General features: G+C 42.3%; 1 protein-coding gene across 2 annotated transcripts in view; it reads left to right on the plus strand.

Annotated features, from left to right (window-relative positions):
* Nucleotides 1-24,233, plus strand: part of LOC134219447 (ABC transporter G family member 20) — a 159,937-nt gene that overhangs the window by 134,952 nt on the left and 752 nt on the right. For both annotated transcript variants that reach the window (XM_062698178.1, XM_062698179.1), the window contains exons 3-8: nt 10,402-10,665; nt 21,934-22,875; nt 22,932-23,148; nt 23,208-23,385; nt 23,453-23,639; nt 23,700-23,965. In XM_062698178.1, the coding sequence (XP_062554162.1) occupies nt 10,406-10,665; nt 21,934-22,875; nt 22,932-23,148; nt 23,208-23,385; nt 23,453-23,639; nt 23,700-23,965 (2,050 nt within the window). In that variant the 5' untranslated portion in view covers nt 10,402-10,405. The remainder of the gene's footprint in view (nt 1-10,401; nt 10,666-21,933; nt 22,876-22,931; nt 23,149-23,207; nt 23,386-23,452; nt 23,640-23,699; nt 23,966-24,233) is intronic.

The raw sequence follows: 24,233 nt of genomic DNA on the forward strand, positions 1-24,233 counted from the left end.
CAAAACGTCCTGGGAGTGACAAGACTTTGCCGCCACTCCTCCGGGAAGATGTGGCCGAACCAGGCCTGGTACACCAAACCGATAAACTACACTTTAGCATACACCCCAAGCACAGTTCGGATCGATTTTGTTGCAGCAACTCCAATGTGACTGGATTTGGTCGCAATGAGTCACAGTGACTGGTATGTGACAAGTGTGCTACTCGGTGATGTTCTTTAGCATGGGTAGTACCCATTGGGTACCCTATCACATCTAGATCCGAAGACTTTCCACTACTCTTAGAAAAGGCGAAGGGCAGCTGGACAGCTATGCAGGGCAGGTTTATCGGGGTGTTTGATACGTCCGCGGGACTCGGAAATTTACCAGTGAAGAGGCTCTGGCAGCATTGGTCCTCTGGAACTCGTTTACCGAAACTAATGTTGCGAAGTATTCCCCGAGTTCCCAGGGGATCGAAGATGGTACAATCTTGTGCGTCGACATGAATGGGGGAAGATCTGTGCTTGCCACTGAGCGCATTTACTTGTCCCCATAGTATAGTAGCGGATTGAGCCGGATTGACAGAGTCGAGGAAGTCATCCTATTGTTTTCTCTTGGTCTCTCGAGTGACAGACCTACATTCATGGCGTTTCTCGTTGTACGCACTTACTTTGCTTGGATGACCAACAGGAAGCCTCCTGAGGGCACGGAGGATCTTTATTCTAGCTTTTACCACTCGACGCGATGTGTGCAACAATCAGCGCAGTGCCATCCGCCATGGCCGTTTACTGGTTTGCGGGATTGTGTTTTTCCCAAGCGCGCGTCGAATTAGTGGTCATATGCATTTCAATCGGTGGCATAGTAGCTCCATCTTGGCCTCCGGAAGAATTTCGGGGGGAGATCCGTGCGCAGTGAACAAAGTTGGGAAGTGGTTCCTCCAAGATAAATCGAAAGAATGTTCCCACTTGTGAGCAGGGAGTAGGGAGCGACTGACAGACCGAAGCCATTATTGAAAGCTTGTAGCCGTTGCAGAGTAATAGCTGTACCTCGGGCCCTCGGGGATCCGACCTAGGATCTCTCCAGACCGAATGATGAGCCAAAGAGGAGGATAGGGGAAGGAGAATCGTCGATGATGTCACCCGCCCTTTGTGTAATGTCCGGTTGCGTGCCGCTAGATAGGCGTTGGTTGGTCAATTATGTGTGATGCCTATACCCGAAGATGGGGTCGGCGGATGGAGCTGGATTAACGTTAGGGTTCATTGGAACGGATTTTCCGAAGAAAACAGAAAACTGCAGGAAATAGTAGGATTTATCACCCGGGTTGTCTAGGACGCTGTGTCTGTTGGAACTTACTGCCCGAGTTGGTGTCCCCGGGGTGCACAAAAAGTGCCATGAGGATGTCGGAATTACCTCCCGGAAAACCATTCTGGATGGGGTATTCCGGTACTCCCAGCGTTATTCTGCGTCGTTTAATCGTTACTCCTCGATGGCTTGATGGAAACGCTTGCCTCCTATAGAGTTCGTGCAAGGGTAAAAAGCGTTCCACTTCCGTCTATCTTCGGAAGTCGGGGGATGTTCCCCAGTTATGATGTCGGAAAGACGACCGCACAGGGGAGCCTGCCTACTAGGGGATCTAGACAGGTTCTTCATGCTTGACGAATCTTCGTCCATTTGGGTCCCGACTACCCTGGGCACGAAAAGAGGTTTGTTCGACCGAAGATTGGTGTATAACGCCCGGTGCTAAGGCGCCTCGACTATCCAGATCAAGAAAAATTTCAACCTACTATTTCATGTCTAGGGAATCAAGATACCGTTTGTCATCACGTGAGCTTGTTACTATTATGTCCGTACATTTCACAGCAAAAAAAATATTAATATGCTGGGACGTAACTACCGTAAACGTATCCGAAAATTCTATGTAATAATAGATTTCACGTATTTTCACATCTAATCAATGTCTTATTGCATTGCTCGTTGTAATATCTAATCAACCCAAACATTTTATTTATTGCGTGAAATTGACATAAGATTACCTGTTTATCTGCGCATTCGACTACATTCAAAATGGTGCACATCATGCAGGTTGCGAATCGAACTTAATGCTACCTCTAAAAGTAGCTCATTGCGTATAATTTCATGTATTTTTACCGCGCGACAATGCGAAATAGCATCTAAAAGAATATCCTCGACTGACAGCTTGGCAGATAGTTTTCGTTTGCTGCCGAAAGAAGATGGCCGCAAGCAAAGTCGCAGGAATACAAATTTTGATTAAAAACCTCCTCCAAAGAGAAGAAATAAAATTGTACCTCGGTAAAAAGGAAGTGATTAGCGGTGATTAGTGGTTAGTGATTCATAAAATGATTGTGCTGCACAATTGATTAGGATAACTGTGGCTGGCCGCCAGCGGAAGAAGAGAGTGTTTGCTAATTTGCTTACACAGTCACCGTCACAAAAAAAAATGACGGTAATGGAGAAGATTTTCGGTTTCAAAGGTAAGTTCTGATTCAGATTCAGATTCTTAACGACAGTTTGAAGCCTGCCGGATTGCTCAATGGTTGGTTTCATTACAGTGAAATTGCTGGAAATTGCTGGCGTCTTGCGAAACAAATGTTTCTGGGTGATCAATCGGGAGCCGATCCGTCAAACCATTATCGTGGAGAGCGCTACTTGACCGGAAGGTATGCCAAGAATGATGTTTGGAATAAATTGTTACCGGAGTGAGCACAAAATCAAAAATTCTATTCATGGTGAAGGCCAGGGTTGTTTCATTCGTCATTATTGTGTGAGCAGGGCTGTTCAAGGAAAACAAACATGCCAAGAAGTGTTAAAATTTAAATCCGATATCTTGATTTTTAGAAATTTTGGTTTTAAAATATCCAGGGCAGCAGGGCTGTTCAAGGAAAACAAACATGCCAAGCAGTGTAAAAATTCAAATGCAATATCTTGATTTTTAAAGATTTGGTTTTTAAATATTCTTTTTCTACTTCAATGGCTCTACATTCCAACTGAAACTTGGCCTATTTTTATTTTTATTTTGATTTGATTTTATTTTTAATTCTAATTTTTTATTTTAACTTCAATTTTGATTTTAATTTTAAATTTATAAATAATTTTAATTTTAATCTTAATTTTAATCCTAATTTTAATACTTATTTTAATCTTAATTTTAATTTTAATTTCAATTTTAATTTTAATTTGAAATTTAATATAAATTTAAAATTGAATTTTAATTTTTTTTAAATTAAAATTTCAATTTTATTCTAATTTTAATTTTAATTTTAATTTTAATTTTAATTTTAATTTTAATTTTAATTTTAATTTTAATTTCAATTTCAATTTCAATTTCAATTTCAATTTTAATTTTAATTTTAATTTTAATTTTAATTTTAATTTTAATTTTAATTTTAATTTTAATTTTAATTTTAATTTTAATTTTAATTTTAATTTTAATTTTAATTTTAATTTTAATTTTAATTTTAATTTTAATTTTAATTTTAATTTTAATTTTAATTTTAATTTTAATTTTAATTTTAATTTTAATTTTAATTTTAATTTTAATTTTAATTTTAATTTTAATTTTAATTTTAATTTTAATTTTAATTTTAATTTTAATTTTTATTTTTATTTTTATTTTTATTTTTATTTTAATTTTAATTTTAATTTTAATTTTAATTTTAATTTTAATTTTAATTTTAATTTTAATTTTAATTTTAATTTTAATTTTAATTTTAATTTTAATTTTAATTTTAATTTTAATTTTAATTTTAATTTTAATTTTAATTTTAATTTTAATTTTAATTTTAATTTTAATTTTAATTTTAATTTTAATTTTATTTTAATTTAAATTTAAATTTAAATTTAAATTTTAATTTTAATTTTGATTTAAATTTAAATTTAAATTTAAATTTAAATTTAAATTTAAATTTAAATTTAAATTTAAATTTAAATTTAATTTTAATTTTAATTTTAATTTTAATTTTAATTTTAATTTTAATTTAAATTTAAATTTAAATTTAAATTTTAATATTAATTTTAATTTTAATTTTAATTTTAATTTTAATTTTAATTTTAATTTTAATTTTAATTTTAATTTTAATTTTAATTTTAATTTTAATTTTAATTTTAATTTTAATTTTAATTTTAATTTTATTTTTATTTTTAATTTTAATTTTAATTTTAATTTTAATTTTAATTTTAATTTTAATTTTAATTTTAATTTTAATTTTAATTTTAATTTTAATTTTAATTTTAATTTTAATTTTAATTTTAATTTTAATTTTAATTTTAATTTTAATTTTAATTTTAATTTTAATTTTAATTTTAATTTTAATTTTAATTTTAATTTTAATTTTAATTTTAATTTTAATTTTAATTTTAATTTTAATTTTAATTTTAATTTTAATTTTAATTTTAATTTTAATTTTAATTTTAATTTTAATTTTAATTTTAATTTTAATTTTAATTTTAATTTTAATTTTAATTTTAATTTTAATTTTAATTTTAATTTTAATTTTAATTTTAATTTTAATTTTAATTTTAATTTTAATTTTAATTTTAATTTTAATTTTAATTTTAATTTTAATTTTAATTTTAATTTTAATTTTAATTTCAATTTTAATTTTAATTTAAATTTTAAATTAAATTTTATTTTTTTTCTATTTTAATTTAAATTTTAAATTTAATTTAAATTTTAATTTTAATTTTGATTCAAATTTAAATTTTGTTTTTTTAATTTTTATTTTAACTAAGCTTAAGTTTAAGTTGAAGTTTTTTTTTCTCATTTTTGTTTTTATTGTTACTTCAATTCTAATTTTATTTTTAAATTTAAGCTCAAGTTTAGCTTTTTTAAATTGTTATTTCGAATTCCAATTTTGATTTCTAAATTCAAAATTTCAAATCTCGAATACTTTATTTGAAATGTTGTGTTTTAATTTGTAGTTTTTAATTCAAATTTTAAATTTAAGATTGGAAGTTTCCCCAGAAGTTACTTCTAATTTTTCTCCAGAGATTCCTCAGGAAGTTCCTTTAGAAGTGCCGCCGGAAATTTCTCCAAAAGTTCTTTTAAGGAATCTTCTTGGAGCTTCAAGAGTTTCGAGAATTTCGGACCTAAACACAATGCCAGCGAAATGTCGACGGAATCGGCAAATTTGACAGAAAATATATTAGTTATCTGACAAATCTTGTTGTTTCCGTCGCCGTTCCGCTGCATTGCGTCGGGGGCTTTTCCTCTGGAAGTTCCTCCATGAATTCCTCCAGATGTATCTCTAAAAATTTTACCAGGATTTCCTCCTGATGTTCTTCAAGAAATTCCTCAGAAAGTTATTGCAGAAATCCTATAATCCAATAGTCCAATCCTATATAGTTTTCCCCAAATATGCCTCCTAAAATTTCTCCAACAATTCTCATGAGAATTTTTTCAATCATACCCCTGCAATTCTTCTAGTCATTCCCCCGGTAGTTTCTTTAGAAATTCACCCGATTTTTTTTTATGAATTATCGCGTTGACTTCCCCAGAAATTCCATCAGCGATTCCAAGCAAATCACCTGGGAACTCCTTAATTTTTTCTTGAAGTTCCTCTTGAAATACCCCCAAAAACACTTTATAATTTGGACGAGAACTTCCTTCTGAATTCCTTTCGAATTTCACATGAAATTCTTCTAAATCCTGACTCTTAATTCCATAAAATCTCCCATGCATTTCTTTTGATTTTTTTCTAGAAATTAGTCCGGAAATTCTCCTAGAATGTGTATTAAAACTTCACCAAGACTTCCCCCTTAAAATCGTTTAAGATTTTTTTGAAAATTCCTCCGGGAATTGCCCGGGAAATGCACCCGATCATTCCTGCAGAAATTCCCTAAAGGAATTATATAAATTAGTTCGCGATGCAACGTATATCGTATCGGACGCGGATTCAGTGTTTAGTTCTGTTTTGTTCGGTTGGAAAGTAAATCAATTATTTTGCTATGGTATGTTTTTCAAATGAAAGCGTTTGGTTCTACTTTGTGCGGTTGAGTAAATTGATAAGAAAATAAAAACATGGATGCTTGTGGAAGATTTCCCGGAGGAAATTTATTGAAGTGGGTGGGAGTTAGGGCTTAGAGAAATTTCAGGTATAATTCGAAAGAAATTCAAAGAGACTTTCTGGAAAGTTCTCGTGTAAATTACGAAGAGTTAAAAAAGAATTTCTAGAGACATTTCAGTGAAAATTAAGGAGAAGTTCCCACCCAGTTGCATTACTTAAGGAATCAATGGAAGAATTTCTGGGTGAGTCACCGTTAATTCATAAACAAAATTTCAGGTGAATTGTTGAAGGATCTTCCGGAGGAATTCCTGGAAGAACATGAGGAAGAATTCCTGGAGGAACTTCCAGAGGAATTCCTGGAGGAACTTCCGGAGGAATTCCTGGAGGAACTTCCGGAGGAATTCCTGGAGGAACTTCCGGAGGAATTCCTGGAGAATCTTCCGGAGGAATTCCTGGAGGATCTTCCGGAGGAATTCCTGGAGGAACTTCCGGAGGAATTCCTGGAGGAACTTCCGGAGGAATTCCTGGAGGAACTTCCGGAGGAATTCCTGGAGGAACTTCCGTAGGAATTCCTGGAGGAACTTCCGGAGGAATTCCTGGAGGAACTTCCGGAGGAATTCCTGGAGGAACTTCCGGAGGAATTCCTAGAGGAACTTCCGAAGGAATTCCTGGAGGAACTTCCGGAGGAATTCCTGGAGGAACTTCCGGAGGAATTCCTGGAGGAACTTCCGGAGGAATTCCTGAGGGAACTTCCGGAGGAATTCCTGAGGGAACTTCCGGAGGAATTCCTGAGGGAACTTCCGGAGGAATTCCTGAGGGAACTTCCGGAGGAATTCCTGGGGGAACTTCCGGAGGAATTCCTGGAGGAACTTCCGGAGGAATTCCTGGGGGAACTTCCGGAGGAATTCCTGGGGGAACTTCCGGAGGAATTCCTGGGGGAACTTCCGGAGGAATTCCTGGAGGAACTTCCGGAGGAATTCCTGGAGGAACTTCCGGAGGAATTCCTGGAGGAACTTCCGGAGGAATTCCTGGAGGAACTTCCGGAGGAATTCCTGCAGGAACTTCCGGAGGGATTCCTGCAGGAACTTCCGGAGGAATTCCTGCAGGAACTTCCGGAGGAATTCCTGCAGGAACTTCCGGAGGAATTCCTGCAGGAACTTCCGGAGGAATTCCTGCAGGAACTTCCGGAGGAATTCCTGAGGGAACTTCCGGAGGAATTCCTGAGGGAACTTCCGGAGGAATTCCTGAGGGAACTTCCGGAGGAATTCCTGGAGGAACTTCCGCAGGAATTCCTGGAGGAACTTCCGGAGGAATTCCTGGAGCTTCCGGAGGAATTCCTGGAGGAACTTCCGGAGGAATTCCTGGAGGAACTTCCGGAGGAATTCCTGGAGGAACTTCCGGAGGAATTACTGGAGGAACTTCCGGAGGAATTCCTGGAGGAACTTCCAGAGGAAATTCTGGATGGACGATCGGAGGAACTCCCTGAGGTACATACGGAGGAATTCCCGGAGGAACTTCCGGAGGAATTCCTGGAGGAACTTCCGGAGGAATTCCTGGAGGAACTTCCGGAGGAATTCCTGGAGGAACTTCGGAGGAATTCCTGGAGGAACTTCCGGAGGAATTCCTGGAGGAACTTCCGGAGGAATTCCTGGAGGAACTTCCGGAGGAATTCCTGGAGGAACTTCCGGAGGAATTCCTGGAGGAACTTCCGGAGGAATTCCTGGAGAACTGCTCGGGGAGTTCCTGGGGGAACTTCCGGAGGAATTCCTGGAGGAACTTCCGGAGGAATTCCTGGAGGAACTTCCGGAGGAATTCCTGGAGGAACTTCCGGAGGAATTCCTGGAGGAACTTCCGGAGGAATTCCTGGAGGAACTTCCGGAGGAATTCCTGGAGGAACTTCCGGAGGAATTCCTGGAGGAACTTCCGGAGGAATTCCTGGAGGAACTTCCGGAGGAATTCCTGGAGGAACTTCGGAGGAATTCCTGGAGGAACTTCCGGAGGAATTCCTGGAGGAACTTCGGAGGAATTCCTGGAGGAACTTCCGGAGGAATTCCCGGAGGAACTTCCGGAGGAATTCCTGGAGGAACTTCCGGAGGAATTCCTGGAGGAACTTCCGGAGGAATTCCTGGAGGAACTTCCGGAGGAATTCTGGAGGAACTTCCGGAGGAAATCCTGGAGGAACTTCCGGAGGAATTCCTGGAGGAACTTCCGGAGGAATTCCTGGAGGAACTTCCGGAGGAATTCCTGGAGGAACTTCCGGAGGAATTCCTGGAGGAACTTCCGGAGGAATTCCTGGAGGAACTTCCGGAGGAATTCCTGAAGGAACTTCCGGAGGAATTCCTGGAGGAACTTCCGGAGGAATTCCTGGAGGAACTTCCGGAGGAATTCCTGGAGGAACTTTCGGAGGAATTCCTAGAGGAACTTCCGGAGGAATTCCTAGAGGAACTTCCGGAGGAATTCCTGGAGGAACTTCCGGAGGAATTCCTGGATGAACTTCCGGAGGAATTCCTGGAGGAACTTCCGGAGGAATTCCTGGAGGAACTTCCGGAGGAATTCCTGGAGGAACTTCCGGAGGAATTCCTGGAGGAACTTCCGGAGGAATTCCTGGAGGAACTTCCGGAGGAATTCCTGGAGGAACTTCCGGAGGAATTCCTGGAGGAACGGAGGAATTCCTGGAGGAACTTCCGGAGGAATTCCTGGAGGAACTTCCGGAGGAATTCCTGGAGGAACTTCCGGAGGAATTCCTGGAGGAACTTCCGGAGGAATTCCTGGAGGAACTTCCGGAGGAATTCCTGGAGGAACTTCCGGAGGAATTCCTGGAGGAACTTCCGGAGGAATTCCTGGAGGAACTTCCGGAGGAATTCCTGGAGGAACTTCCGGAGGAATTCTCGCTTAACTTTTCAAAAGGACCTAAGTAACATTTTTTTCATGAATTAATTTGAGTACTGCAATCAAAAAGTTTCATGTTGTTCTGTTGATTGCGCTATTCAAATTAATTGCGCTATTAAATTAATTAATAAATAAAAAAAAATGTTACTTAGGTCCTTTTGAAAAGTTAAGCGTGAATTCCTGGAGGAACTTCCGGAGGAATTCCTGAAGAAACTTCCGGTGGAATTCCTGGAGGAACTTCCGGAAGAATTGTTGACGCCGTCCTGCTGTCTGAAAATGATCTATCATGCCGCTGTTGATCAATTTCCATTTAGTGCACAGGTCTACTGAAATCAAGAAATAAAAAATATAAAAAATTGAAAAAGGTAAAGTTGAAAAAAGAAAAATAGAAAAATTTAAATTATAAATTCAAAATTGTAAAATAAAAATTTAAAATTTGAGGTAATACTATTTGTGGATATAATAAAATGCGTTTTGATTAAATCTAAAATTGTTGCATCTGAAAATTTATTTTTGAGCATGAAAGAAAAAAATCCGAATACCCCTAACCCGCTGCCGCAAGCGGGATTCATCCTGACCAGTTTTTACGTCGTTTTTTCAGCTACATCGAAAATATTACGTCGAAAATTAATTACATTGCTTCAATATGAGAACAAAATATCTAGTACGTCAAGTTTTTGCTACGCCATTCAAATGTAATAAAACATTATATTTACGACGGCGATGATGTGCATCAAATCTGATGTGATATTACTTTTTATTTTTTACTGTGTTGATTCAAGATTGATTAGACACTAGATGGCAGAGAAATAGAATTCGAAAACAAATCATTTCAGAAATCACGATGTTAAATATTTGCAACAATGTTTTGTTTTTTTTTTCGTCTAGACAAAATCTTACTGGTGTTTGTCATTACCGTCCAACAAAAAAAAGATATCACTTTCGAAGGCTCTCTTTTGTTGCTTGTTTTGAGTTTGCATCGGTCGAGGTTTGATCCATGCCCATCAGAAACTATCAATAAAATAGCGGAATTTTTTTTTTAGCTGTCTTCAGGCATTATATATTTCAGTATGGAACGTTCCTTTCCCACGGCGTAGTTTACATTTATGTGAATCTGATTTAAACAATATTTTCATTTCCTGGTAGATGAAAACCCCATTTCCCGAGGTAGCTCATAACCTCATAACAATAAACAATTGCGCTAACACACCGTTGGAAAGCATGTAGGGAAAAATCACAAATGCAACCACATGTTAATATTGTTGGGGCGCATAAATAGAAGCAAATATACCGGCTACTGACGATGAAGCTACTGTTTATAATTTTATTGCATTCTTTTTACGGGAGTTAAATAATTACTTATGTTTCTATTTCGAGCGCATATAACAATAATGAAAACAAATGACTCCAATAGTAGTTATTCATAATATTGATTACTGGGTAATTGCAATGCCTGCAATGAAAATATATTCTTCTCTTTCTCAATGTTACTTCCACTTTTTTCTTCTTGCAGAACTATGGACGTTGAATCGGAGGGCGTTCAGCCCGTGACCGGCACTGGGAATGGGCATTCGGCCTCCATCACCACAATCGAAACCGACGACACACACCTGGAGCTGGCCGCGCGGAGACGGATGTTCATGTCACAACCGTCGACAGTGGCCATTCGGCGGCAGCAGGCCGTTTGCGTACGGCGGGCACACAAAGTTTACGGTACCAAAAAGAACCCAAACGTCATCCTGGACGGGTTGAACATGACCGTACCGAAGGGATCGATGTAAGTTTCATGAGGTTAACTGATCCACGGGAAGTACTTTGGGCGTTGGTTTTAAAAGTTATTATTTGCTAGAGGGGATTGAAGGGAAATAAGTTACCACTTATTGTTTCTCAACGAATGTATTCTGATTCACAAGAAATCGAGCTTATTTTATCACAATCTATAATAAGGGGAAAGTGAAATAATAATCACACTGACAAAGCGACAAAGAGAGGTAACAATGATACAATGATAACCCCCCACAGAAGAAGAACTACAGTTAGTCATCCACAGTTCGATTTTGAGAGGACCATAGAGCCATGATGAAACGTATCAAGATGGAGGGAAAATATTTGAAAACCTGTTCGCCATGTTAGAAGCCCAGATTTTTTATGAACAACGGTTCTTGTAGAAACTGTTTGACTGCATTTCTACAAGAATGTCCTATTCTCCAGAAACTTGTGACATCTTAACAAAAAAAATTAACTTTAGGTCAATTTTTCTTTAGACTTGCGGCTCTAGTTCCCTTCGAGGCTTATATTTTCAGCAAACCTCTGTAAGATTTGCATGTGTAACACCGTAAGATTTAATTATTATTCCGGTAAATAATCGATTTCAGTGCAACATAATTTCATAATAGAGCTTCACATAATTTAATTAGAGTAATTTTGTGGTTGATTCAAACTAAAATGCTAAAGAAATTAGATCTTCGATCAAAAGATCTTCGTAAAAAAATATCCTAGAGGGTCTTCACAAGTATACCGAAAGTCATCAACATCAATTTTAAGCCTAACGTGAAAGGTAAAGAGAACCAATAGCCAATAAATAGTCAATAGAAATTTGATAAAAACATCTACATCGTTCATGTGTTTGAAAAGATTGATTGAGATATATTTTTAGATATCCAATTGAAAATGAGAAATTCCAGCCCTGGTCTAAACTGGGATATTCAACAAAAATCGCTCTTACGTAACTATTCACCAAATCGTAATCGTTCAATGAATTCCTTTGAAGCTATGAGGAAATAAGGAACTACTGATCAGTTGGGATTTGCATAATTTATGTCATTTATTTCTTATCCGATCCCGAATTCTGGCATCCAATTTTGCACAACAGGTTTTTCAAGTTTATTTTATTTCATTTATCCATATTTTCATCAACTGCAGCTCGTTTTCGATCATTGTGCGCTGCTTGCGAAGTGCTATTTTAACGATTCCTCCGGCGAATTCAGCAGGTTTGAGTTCACATTGATGGGACCGTACCACCCCAACACATTTTCGGCGTAGTAAGACAGGACGCTGAGTCGGGCCACAGCAACGCTAAATAATCGCATTGCCGCTTTCCTAAATGGCAAAAGTCGTTTCTCAACAGAATTTTTCTTGGGCATCCCACCGCAGTATAGGAAGTGACAGAGAACGCTGAGAGCACATCGCCATATAATATGACTATTAAACTTTAAACATGAGCTTGCTGACGCAATATTTCTGCCCGGCGAGTTTAACTGTGCTGGCTTTGACGTAGGTTTTGGCAAATGAATATTATTTCACATTAGAATTATAATCCTTAAAGTAAATAATTAAAATATATTCGGGTAATTAAATATAAAAAATGCTTAATAGATACATCAATAGTAACTGATGAAAGTAAAATGTAATAAATAATTAATCAAATGTCGTGTTCATCGGATCCAGAAGCGGCTTTCAATATAGTGGACCACTTATTTTACAAATAACACGAACATATAGATACAACACAATAGAAAGTGGCACTGAGAGCTTCAAAATATGCTGCATACCTTCGCAGATTGATGTTTGCGTAATTGGTTGTGTCTTAGTGTGGAAAAAGGGCCTTCCTTAGTCTTGTGGTAAGATACCATAAAGCCATAAGGCCATAAAGCAAGACCATGCTGACGCTAGGTTTAATTCCCAGTCCGGTCTAGGAAATTTTCGGAATGAAATTTTTTTCGACTTCCCTAGACATAAAAGTATCATCGTGTTAGTCTCATGTTATACGAAAGCAAAAATGGTAATTTAGCTTAGAAACCTCGCAGGTAATAACGGTGGAAGTACTGAATGGACTCTAAGCTGAGAGGCGGTAATGTCCCATGTCGTACCGCCATAATAACATGCTTACCAGAGAGATGAATCTGAAGGATCTCGGTATTATCCTCGACAGTGACTTTCTTCCGAGCTCACTACAATGACTCCATCGCCAAAGCTTGGACTTCACGTTCAAAATTGCTGACAAATCCAGTGATCCATTATGTCTCAGAGCCCTTTAGTGTTCGCTGGTTCGATCAATTATGGAATCGAATGCTGCCATACGGAACCCATTCCATGCCAGCTACTATTCAAAAAGATCAGCCCACCTTGCTCGCTGCGTTCCACGCCTTCTTTTACATGCCGGATCGAAGGCAAACATTATCTTTGCATGATCCGGCATTCTTACAACATGCCATGGCTATCGTACCCTTCCAGCTTTAGCTACCTTCTGGATATAGGGTTCGCCGTAGAGTTGGGCGAGCTCGTGGTTCATCCTCCGGCACGCACCATCCTCTTACACACCACCAAAGATAGTCATAAGCACGAGAACCCCGAGTGTACCCCCCAAAAAAACAGCCCATGAAATAAAGAAGGCAGAATTATGCCAATCGTCCGTTATGCCTAACGTCTATTATGCCTAATGTGCTTCTACCCACCGTCACGAACCCTTCCACAGTAATAGGGCACTGCACGGACGAATCTCTTTCTCTTTCGTTCTTCATGAAATTTGACATTTACTGGCCTTGTTGTTTTCTAATGTCTTTGCAGTGAGAAAGAGACAAAGCAGACCGTGCAGTGCCCTATTAACCGCGAGGTTTCTAAGCTATTTCTGCATTCGTATATCATGAGGCTAACACGATGATACTTTTATGTCGAGGGAAGTCGAGACAATTTCCAAACCGAAAATTGCCTAGACCGGCACCAGGAATCGAACCCAGCCAACCTCCGCATGGTCTTGCTTTGTAATCGCGCATCTTACCGCACGCACCTTCCAAGTGTATCGATACGGAAGACTGGAAGTAGGTGCTGCTAATTGCCATATTCTAGGAGGCGGCAAAATCAATTAGTTGCAGGCCGTTTTCGTTTCTTCGTTTTCGATCCTCGCATTTCCACACTTTCTGTCCTGTCCAGCAAATCTCCTGCAGCGCCACGACGTTGAAGTTGCGGGGATGTAATTCATCGTAGATCATCCTGTCGCAAACTGCGAAACCTAGCGACTTGTAGTTCCATGTTCCAAGCATCCAATCGTGATCCTTTATTCGTCGCCTAAGTCTTTGCCGATTATATCGAGTCGCATTATCTCTTATATTGTTCGTAACTATTGGTTTTCCAGGCGGCTTATTGGGCCTGCGCAAACCTCCTGTCTCGTCGGAGGGCCGTTGTGTCAGAGCTGTTAAACGTCCCACCTAACACCAGGACTTGGTTTTTTTTTCACCAGTAGGGTGGGAATCTGCATCCAGGCACCGGTGAGCTACCGGCGAACGGGGTTTAGCTACTGCCGACCCGCTAAAACCACCCTGTTCACAGACCCTGAGTCTCCCCGGAACAATCTTGCGGCATTTCTTCTGGGGGGGGGGGTCCGTGCGACTACACACGCCCACATACTAGCTACCCACTAGCTTCAAATCACAACTAGCTACCCACTAGTTCCTCTACCTCATAACTAGCTACCCACTAGTTCCTCTACTACTTAACTAACTACCCGCTGGTCCCTCACCCTCGAGACTAGCTACCCACTAGTCGGCGCTATCCGACTGCTGCTTGGCTCGCCAATTGCGCTGCAAGATGCTGGCAATCTGAGTGGTAGCGCCCGAGACCGCGTTCCACTTTTCAACCTCTTGACACATCCTCTGGATAAGATTATCCGGAGTAGTGTCCCTCCCGCACACCTCAAGCATTCCGCTCCTAACATCGACGAAACGAGGACATACGAATAGTACGTGCTCGGCAGTTTCGTCGACCCCTGGGCAGTCCGGGAAGACGGGGGAGTCCGTATTCCCAAACCTATGTAGGTACCACCTAAAGAAGCCATGGCCTGACAGGAACTGTGTCAGGTGGAAGTGAACTTCCCCATGCCTCCTATTAATCCATCTTGATACGCTAGGTATCAGCCGATGGGTCCACCTACCCTTAGAAGAGTTATCCCAGTCCCGTTGCCACTTGATAGTCGAGGTGGCTCTAATGGCTTTACGGGCTCCTCTGGTTCCGCGCATGTCGAAACTCTCCTCGTCTTCCCGTATGACTAGTCCAATGGGTAACATACACGCAATCACACAAGCTGCATCCCGTGATACCGTGCGGTAGGCACTTATCACTCTGAGACACGCTAGCCTGTGTACACTAGGGCAGACATATGGGAGTTGGAATTTTCGAACATTTTTGAAATTTAAACTGCCCTAGTGTACACTCTCCAGCTTCTGCAGGTTACGTTCGACGCTAAGCGCCGAGACCCAAGCTGGGCCGCCGTATCTAAGGATAGATACTGCAACCCCAACTAATAACTTGCGTCTACTGGAGCGCACCCTCGAGCTATTGGACATCATCCTGGATAATGCCGCAATAGCTGTAGAAACTCTCCTGCAGGCGTAATCTACGTGACTGCCGAAGTTCAGTCTATAGTCTATCAGCACCCCTCGGAGCTTCACCTCCCGCTTGGAAATGATCTCACAGTCGCCCACGCGAACCACTGACTCCTGTAACGACTTACGGATGTTAACAACAACCAACTCCATTTTGTGATGAGATAGCCCCAGCTGCCTTGAGCTCATTTATTCCTCTACTATAGCGATCGCGTGGGCCGCCGTCAGTTCCACCTCCTCAATCGACTCTCCGTAAACCTCCAGCGTAATGTCGTCGGCGAAGCCAACGATCTTAACACGTATCGTACATAGTGTTCCATAGCACCGGGCCCAGGATAGATCCCTGACGGACTCCTGAAATAACTTTCCAAAATGTTGTACAGGCCCACCGGAATGCCCAACTGGAGTAACGAGAGCGCGATGGCATCCCAGCTTGCGCTGTTGAATGCGTTCTTGACGTCTACCGTCACTATCGCACAGAATCGAGTTCCCCTCCGCTAGCGTTGTGTCGCTACTTCCGCAGTTTTCACAACCGAGTTGATAGCATCCACCGTGGACCTACCCTTACGAAACCCAAACTGATTGCTTGACAGGCCGTTCGTACTTTCGGTGTACGGGGTAAGCCTGTTGCGGATAATCCTCTCAAGCAACTTCCCTGTGGTGTCCCGTAGGCAGATTGGTCTGTACGCCGATGGGTCACCTGGTGGTTTCCCGGGCTTCGGCAACAACACCAGCTTCTGTCTCTCCCACCTATCGGGGAAACTGCGCTCGTCCAGGCATCTCTGCATGGCTGTCCTGAACATGTCCGGGGTAACCATGATCGCTGCCTTCAGAGCGACGTTTGGAACTCCGTCGGGCCCCGGAGCTTTGTTCGTATCAAGGGTTCGGGACACCGCAAGCAACTCTTCGTTCGTCACCGCTGCCACTTCAACCACTTCAGCACTCGCGTTCTGCAGTGCTGGGGGTGGCCAAAGGCTTGTGGCATGGGACGGAAAGAGAACCTCGATAATGCGATTCAACCTTTCCGGCGACCGTTCGGGAGGCGCCAGCCCCCCTCTGGTCTTCGCCATTACTATCCTGTAGGCATCGCCCCAAGGATTAGCATTGGCGTTCAGGCATAGGTTGTCAAAACACTTCCTCTTACTGCTACTGATGGCCTTGTTAAGGGTCAACTTCGCAGCTTTGAACGTCAAGCGGCGTTCATCCCTCAACTGCTCAGAGCGAGCTCTCTGCGTCCTTCGCCTAGCCCTGAGGCAGGTTGACCGAAGGTCTGCGATTTCTGCACTCCACCAGTATGCTGGAGGTCTACTGTTCCTCGGTGGTGCCCTCCTCTGCATGCTAGGATCGCATGCACGTGACAGGACAGCTGTCAGTGCGTCCCCAGTAAGACTGTCGGTGTTACCCTCCAGTCCCAGCGCCGTGGTGAAAACTTCGCTGTCGAAGCTTTGGGCCTTCCACCCACGGACCTGACGGGGATTCCTCAACCTCGATTGCTGCACACCACATCTGATCACGTAGCGGATGGCTAGGTGGTCGCTGTGGGTGTAGCCCTTGTCGACCCTCCAGTTCAGTCCCCCGGCTAGGCCGGGGCTACAGAACGTAACATCAATGAACGACTCCACCCCATTCCTACGGAACGTGCTGGTTGAGCCGTCATTGGCTAACACGACCTTCAAATTTGCTAGAGCCTCTAACAAAGCATGACCTCTCTGATTGGTGCAGCGGCTTCTCCACTCCACCGCCCAAGTATTGAAGTCCACCGCTATGACAACTGGCTTCCGACCTATGTATAAGGTCGGACGATAGCCTATCGACCATCCGGGTGAATTGCTCTTTTGGCCACCGTGGTGGGGCATAGCAGCTACAATAGAACACCCCGTTGATCTTTGCTATGGCGACACCTTCGACAGGTGTGTGTACGACCTCTTGGACCGGAAACCGGCCCGTTGTGCAGATCGCCGCCATCTTGGAGTCGTCCGCGACCCAGTTTCCGGTATTGGCAGGGACACGGTACGGATCTGCAAGAATAGCGACGTCGGTCTCTGACTCAGAGACCGACTGTCACAGCAGATGCTGGGCAGTAGCACAATGGTTAAGATTCAGCTGTGCTACTCGCACGGCGATTTCTTATTGCCACCACCGAAGGGACAAGTAGGGCCACCCATAACATGGTTACGAGATTGCTTCCTATTAGCGCAGATAAGGCACCTTGGTGCTTTATCGCAGGCCAGCGCAAAATGTTCCTCCTCTCCACAACGACGACACAGGCTACGGCCCCTTGCACTCCCATGACTTGTGACCAGATTCGAAGCACCTAAAACACTTTTCGACTAAAGGTGGCTGGAATATGCTTACTGGGCATATTGACCATCCAACCTTCAGTTTACCGACCGCCAGGACCTCTTTGGCGTCCGCTACCGGTAACTTGAACCAAGCTACCTGCGTGCCAAAGGGCCCACCTCTAAGACGAATAGAAGACCGCTCGACTTCTATATCGCACTGCAACTTTAACGACAAAATGAGGTCCTCTGCCTCGAGGACTTCGTCCAGCTGTTTACACCGGAGGGTCACCTCAGTGCCCAGGGACCTCACTTCCACTTTCTCACCCAGGACATCCTGGGCCAACCTCTTATAGACGGTACCGCTCGCCTTTGCTCCACGCTTCAGCACCAAGATCAGTTCACCTGCCTTGGTGCGTCTGACGCTTCGCACGTCGTCACCCAGTGTCCAAAGCTTTTAGGCACCTCGCATGGTCTTAACAACGTCGGCGTACCTCTCTTTGTCGGTCTTGGCCAACAAGGCCTCACCTCTGTCCCTAAGTTTCCTTGCGGGGTGAGGACCCTCTTCCCTCCTCTTAGCTCTGCTAACGAGCTGCCAGGGATTTTAGGATTTTAGGTCTGCCTGAGCATCGCTCTGGCTGTCAACCCCTCCCGCTGGGGTAGTGCTAGTCCCGTGCAAACTAGCTACTGCCTCAACACCATTTTCCTCACTAGTGGGAGGACACCTCGCTAGACCCCTACTTGCGAAGGGGTCTCCCGCTGCGCCTACGGTGCCCCTACCTCTGGAAACTGGAGTACTTGACATAGCTCATGGGACCCCCTTGCAGCTGCCATCGAATCCTACTGAATTAGTCGCCTCTGTGATCTCATGGTTGTCTATGCTTGCGAGCAAGCAGGGAGGCCATGCGTGGGTTGACACTCTCGTGTTCAGAACCAGATCGGCGTTAGTCAGGGAGTTCATCCGAGCCTACTTCTATCGTATCACCAACCAGACAGCAGAATTGGACAGCGTGCCACAAGGCCCGCCACGGTTTTATGGGACGGAAGGCAGCCTTGCCATTAGCCCACCCGCCGTTTCGAGTCGGTTTCACCCGGCTCTACTAAGGGAGTAGAATGACTCGGCTGTCAGCCCTCGCAATACACAATATAACAATATACCAAAACACACAACCTTTAACGCGCCTGCCAGAACCGTAATTGAGACTTAACTGGCAGTCTAAGTCTCAATGCGCTAACCAGCGCTCCCTTCGTTGTAGTCCATTTAGCCGTCTAGCCCTTCAACTGCCGTTGATACGCTATCGTTTCCAGCGAGCACCGCGCGGAGGCGAACTACGCTGCCCGCCAGGACTTGGGCTTGTGCGCTTTAAGCGGCACACGGTCGCTTTGCCTACTTGCGGATACATGCAGCTTTTTATAGGAATTTAACAGGGCCCACTGTCAAACCCCACCACATCCTAGGCAAGCCCCACAACTCGCAGATGGCCTGGGGAGGGATCGTCAAGCCCTTGGACATAGTCCCTGCATTCCACTTTATTTTCTGCTGACCATAGTGTACAGTTTTGCTTAGAGTCCTTCACTGGTACTCGGGCAATGATCAGCCACACCTAACATGGGGAACAGACGCTGTTGTGGGCCGCTGCTAACTTGAAGAAAGAACGTTTTAAGGCTGCTGTGACCTCTATCGATGCCATCGTTGCGATTGAACTATAGACCTCAGCCGTTCCACGCGGCTTTTCTATATTAATTGTTTTAAAGTTGTCATGAATTCTCTGCAGCTCGGTTGTATTTTGTGATTTGGAGAAAACTTTTTTTTAACTTTGTCTTGTATATGTGTCCGAGCAATAATTGATTTATTTTGTTCTACAGACGAAAATTGTCTGCCGTTTTCAATGATTATGTTTTGCACTTTGAAGAAAATTCGTCTTCACTGCTGCTGACACCATCGTCAAGCCCTCGATGATTTGCTACTGAAACGCGATAGACGCTATTCATGCTAATAAAGATTTGCAGCACCTCCCTCCGACGAGCTTGCGCTGCTACCGTCGGCGAATGTTTGCCGTCGCCAAGCGATTCTGATTTGCACTTTGAAGAAAATTCGACTCGGTTCAACACTCTCTTGCGTAAAGCGTTGATTCTGAAAATAAACGGTTTGTTTTGAATATTGCGCCTTTCCGATCACAAACAGAAACAAAACCAAATTCAGAATGACGATTTGCCGTTGACACGCGGTAGACGCTATTTATGCGAATAAACTTTTGCAGCGCCTTCCTCCGACAAGCGCATGTGATTCTGCTACCGACAGCAATTTTCTTCGTTTCAGTATCGTCACCAAGATCGTCACTGATGTTGCGAGAATGCAACCGACTACATTTTTTGTTGGTCAAAATTAGATTTTTAGATATTGTTCGGTAATGTAAGATTTTTCTTTTGGTTTGTTCTAGAAACTATACGTATGCACTTCTCGCGCTTAGTTTCATAGGAGCGTAGCTATATTGATCGATTTCTCTTAATCGATTTTATATTTTGTTAATAACTCAATTGTTTCAAAAGCTACAACCATAATTATTGATTCTGGTGCAAGATACAATCATCCTTTATCACACCAAACCATTAAATCATCGACAAACTAGCGCAATTCGGTACAATAATAAAAAGAAAACATCGACGAAGAGAAATCGATCAATACAGTTACGCCCCCTATGAAACTAAGCGCGAGAGCAAGTATGGAGTACTGCTGGCAGTTTTTTAACTGGAAGTGCCCCTGGGTGTTGAGTTTTGTCTGAAATTATTGATCTGTATCAAAGAAATCGAGAGATTCGGTGCTAATTTGTACAAAAGCAGTCTTTTGTTGTTTTCTAGAAATTGTGTAAAATGGATATATGCAGTTTCTCAAATAAATGAGTCAATCGCTTTGGCCGCTTTTGCAGGGAGCTCATTCATTCATTTATTTAGTTAACATCTAAACAGATAACACTGAATCAACAATTTGACGCCACAATGCACGGTTCGAGGCCGCATCTCTCCATCCTCGGATACGCCCCACGCTCGCCAAGTCGTTCTGCACCTGGTCTGCCCATCTCGCTCGCTGCGCTCCACGCCGTCTCGTACCTGCCGGATCGGAAGCGAACACCATCTTTGCAGGGTTGCTGTCCGGCATTCTTGCAACATGTCCTGCCCATCGTACCCTTCCGGCTTTAGCTACCTTCTGGATACTGGGTTCGCCGTAGAGTTGGGCGAGCTCATGGTTCATTCTTCGCCGCCACACACCGTCTTCTTGCACACCGCCAAAGATGGTCCTAAGCACCCGTCTCTCGAATACTCCGAGTGCTTGCAAGTCCTCCTCGAGCATTGTCCATGTTTCATGTCCGTAGAGGACTACCGGTCTTATTAACGTCTTGTACATGACACATTTGCAGGGAGCTATCTACGGGAGATATCGAGTGGCCTGCTTTGCTAATTCAACTAAATCTGGCCACTCCGTCGACGCGACGCGTACCTGTGCCCACGAATCACAGAGTATGCTCTGCACGGGCTAATTCGATCAATTAGCCTTGGTTCGACAGTGAAAATGGCCTTATAGTTAAGGTCGAAATACGGATCTGTAAAAATTACAACGTGATTTATTTAAATGTAACAGTACTAACTCGTTTTATGGCAGGTCCTTAGCCATGATAAAAGAAAAAATGTCACACAGCTTTTGATTCTCAACTTGTATATCCTTGTACCAATTGGATATCCCAAACACGCATTGGTGCGTCCAGTTCTATGAAGTTGGTTCTCAGCTTGTTGGTGTTTGATAGAAGAAAGCCTCATTACATGCACATCAGGCACAAAAAGTGTTATTGCACATTGTTTGACATTGTTTTAGTTTATTTACAAAATCAATCGAACCTACAGATTTGATTCTACACTTATAATGGCATCAATGTTCTACAATAATTTTCAAACCATTTTTTTCATTAAAAACTTTTGTTTGTTCTCATTTTCAAATCACTGCACAATGTTTGGAAAACATTCACAATTATAACTATATCGATACGAAAGCAGATAAACATCAAAGGGTCCCAATTGTCACTGAAGTCGCACAGAGAACTAGCAAAATATTGATCTATTTGCACTGTGGAAACATGCCGTGTGCATATGCGGCCTTTATACTGGAATGATTGACATCATGGCAAAGTTACGCATGATGTTTGAAGCATTTCAATAAATATACAAATAATATCGCATTCATAGTTCATTTGCCACTAATAAACATCCTAACAGTAGACAAAAAGTTTGCAGTTATTCCCCGGCAATGAGCTTTCATTTTTTCAATCCTCAATGTAAATAATATTGCTTTCACAGACGGGATTTCTTTTTTACTTAGCTTTCTCTTCACTGTTTCAGTTACGGTTTATTGGGAGCTTCCGGATGCGGCAAAACCACCCTCCTCTCCTGCATCGTTGGTCGACGGCGGTTGAACTCCGGCGAAATATGGGTTCTTGGTGGTCGACCAGGATCCCGAGGCTCAGGAGTGCCCGGACCACGTATCGGTTACATGCCACAGGAATTGGCTCTCTACGGAGAATTCACCATCCGGGAGACGTTGATCTACTTCGGCTGGATCTGTGGCATGACGGCCGAGCAAGTGGACGAGAAAACCGACTTCCTACTAAAACTCCTTCAGCTACCGAATGCTTCGCGGTTCGTAAAAAATCTTTCCGGAGGTCAGATGCGGCGAATGAGCCTGGCAGCCGCGTTACTTCACTCCCCGGAGTTGTTGATCCTAGACGAGCCCACCGTCGGTGTAGATCCAGTTCTACGCCAGAGTATATGGGACCACATGGTAGAGATAGCTAAGAATGGAAACACTACAGTAATCATCACAACACACTACATCGAAGAAACACGACAAGCCCACGTGATTGGTTTGATGCGAGGTGGAAAATTTCTTGCCGAAGAATCACCTGCCGATTTACTTGCCCAGTACCATGCCGAATCGCTGGAAGACGTCTTCTTAAAGCTATCGGTCATACAAAACATGGGCAAACGACGGCGGTCATCGATTGCCCAAGAGGTCGTGGAAACCATTCGTGTACCAGCAATAGCAAATCCAGCACTAGACCTATCGCCAGAGGAAGACCATGGTGAGATCTCTGGCGAATTTGGCGACAACATCTCTATGTCCTCGCGTGGTCCCGAGTCAATCACTCCGGAAATTCAAGCTCCTCCGCTTCCGCCGGAAGAAGACACCAAAGTTCCCTTTATCGAGTACTTTAAGTTTGTAAAGCCCAATCACATGCGAGCTCTCATCTGGAAGAACTTCTTGTGGATGTGGCGAAATGTTGGGTGAGTAGAATGAGGCTTAAATGTGACCACTGGTAAACAACCTACTTCGTTTTCAGAGTAATGGCTTTCATCATTGGATTGCCAGTAGGACAAATTATTCTCTTCTGTTGGGCTATCGGACATGACCCTGTTGGATTACGTGTAGCTGTTACGAATCATGAGCTGGAAATGGCCAACCTATCATACGCTGATTGTCCTTCGTACCCGGGTTGTAATTACTCTCTATTAAGTTGTCGATATTTAGATAATTTGAAAAACAGGAATGTTGATGTGGTATGTCAGCTTCAATGAATGTTTCACATGCTAATGGACTAACCAAACATCTTTTACAGCAAATGTTCGAAACCGATCAGGATGCTCTTAACCAAGTCAGCAGAGGAAAGGCATGGGCGTCGCTCATATTCTCTCATAACTACTCGGAAGCACTTGTCGAACGGTCAGAAAATATACGAAGTGTTGAGGAGTGGACCTTAGATGCGGCGAGCGTGATAGTCAGCATGGATATGTCAAGTAAGCAGTTTGAACGCCTATCTACATTATTGTGATAACTCATGTTCGAACTTTTTAACCAATACAGATCAGCAAATCGGAAGTCTGCTTTACAGGGATATTCAATATGCGTATTTCTCGTTCATTGAAAGTATCTTAAGTGATTGTGATATAAATCCGTCGAACGGTAGATTGCCAATTCAATGGCATAAGCCTATCTATGGCGATGTGCAGCCCAACTTTACGGACTTTGCCGCTCCTGGTGTTATTCTGACGTAAGTGGTTCATACAATTTTGTAAAATTGAGTTCATTACACAAATCTTTATATTTTTAGCATTATTTTCTTCTTATCGGTGGCGTTGACTTCCGGCGCGATGTTGATCGAGCGAAACGAAGGAATCATGGAACGATGTCTGGTATCAGGTATTACCGGCGTTGAGATTCTGTTTTCTCACGTTACAACACAATTTTTGGTGATGTGTGGTCAAACGGCGCTTGTGATCCTGTTCAGCTTCTATGTGTTTGACTTGACCATCCAAGGAGAAATATTCTGGGTCGTCATGCTGACGATACTAACTGGACTGTGCGGAATGTGTTTCGGTAGGTATCAAATGTACGAGTGTCATAATAGTTGGTTCTAAAACACTGAAAAAATGCTTCAAAGAATGGCTAACAATCACGGGACAGTTAGCACTGGTTTACAGTACAGCGTACAGCTAAAACTGGATCATGAGAGTTAAATCTTATCGCTGAAACCGATGTGCAAAATGTTTTATCTGAATTGCTGGATTTTATCCATTGTACAGATGAATCTTGGCTATTAAATTAAATACCTACAATAAGCAAAATGTAAGAAGAACCAACCACA

Source organism: Armigeres subalbatus, chromosome 3 (assembly GCF_024139115.2).
Source record: "Armigeres subalbatus isolate Guangzhou_Male chromosome 3, GZ_Asu_2, whole genome shotgun sequence".
Lineage (NCBI taxonomy): Eukaryota > Metazoa > Arthropoda > Insecta > Diptera > Culicidae > Armigeres > Armigeres subalbatus.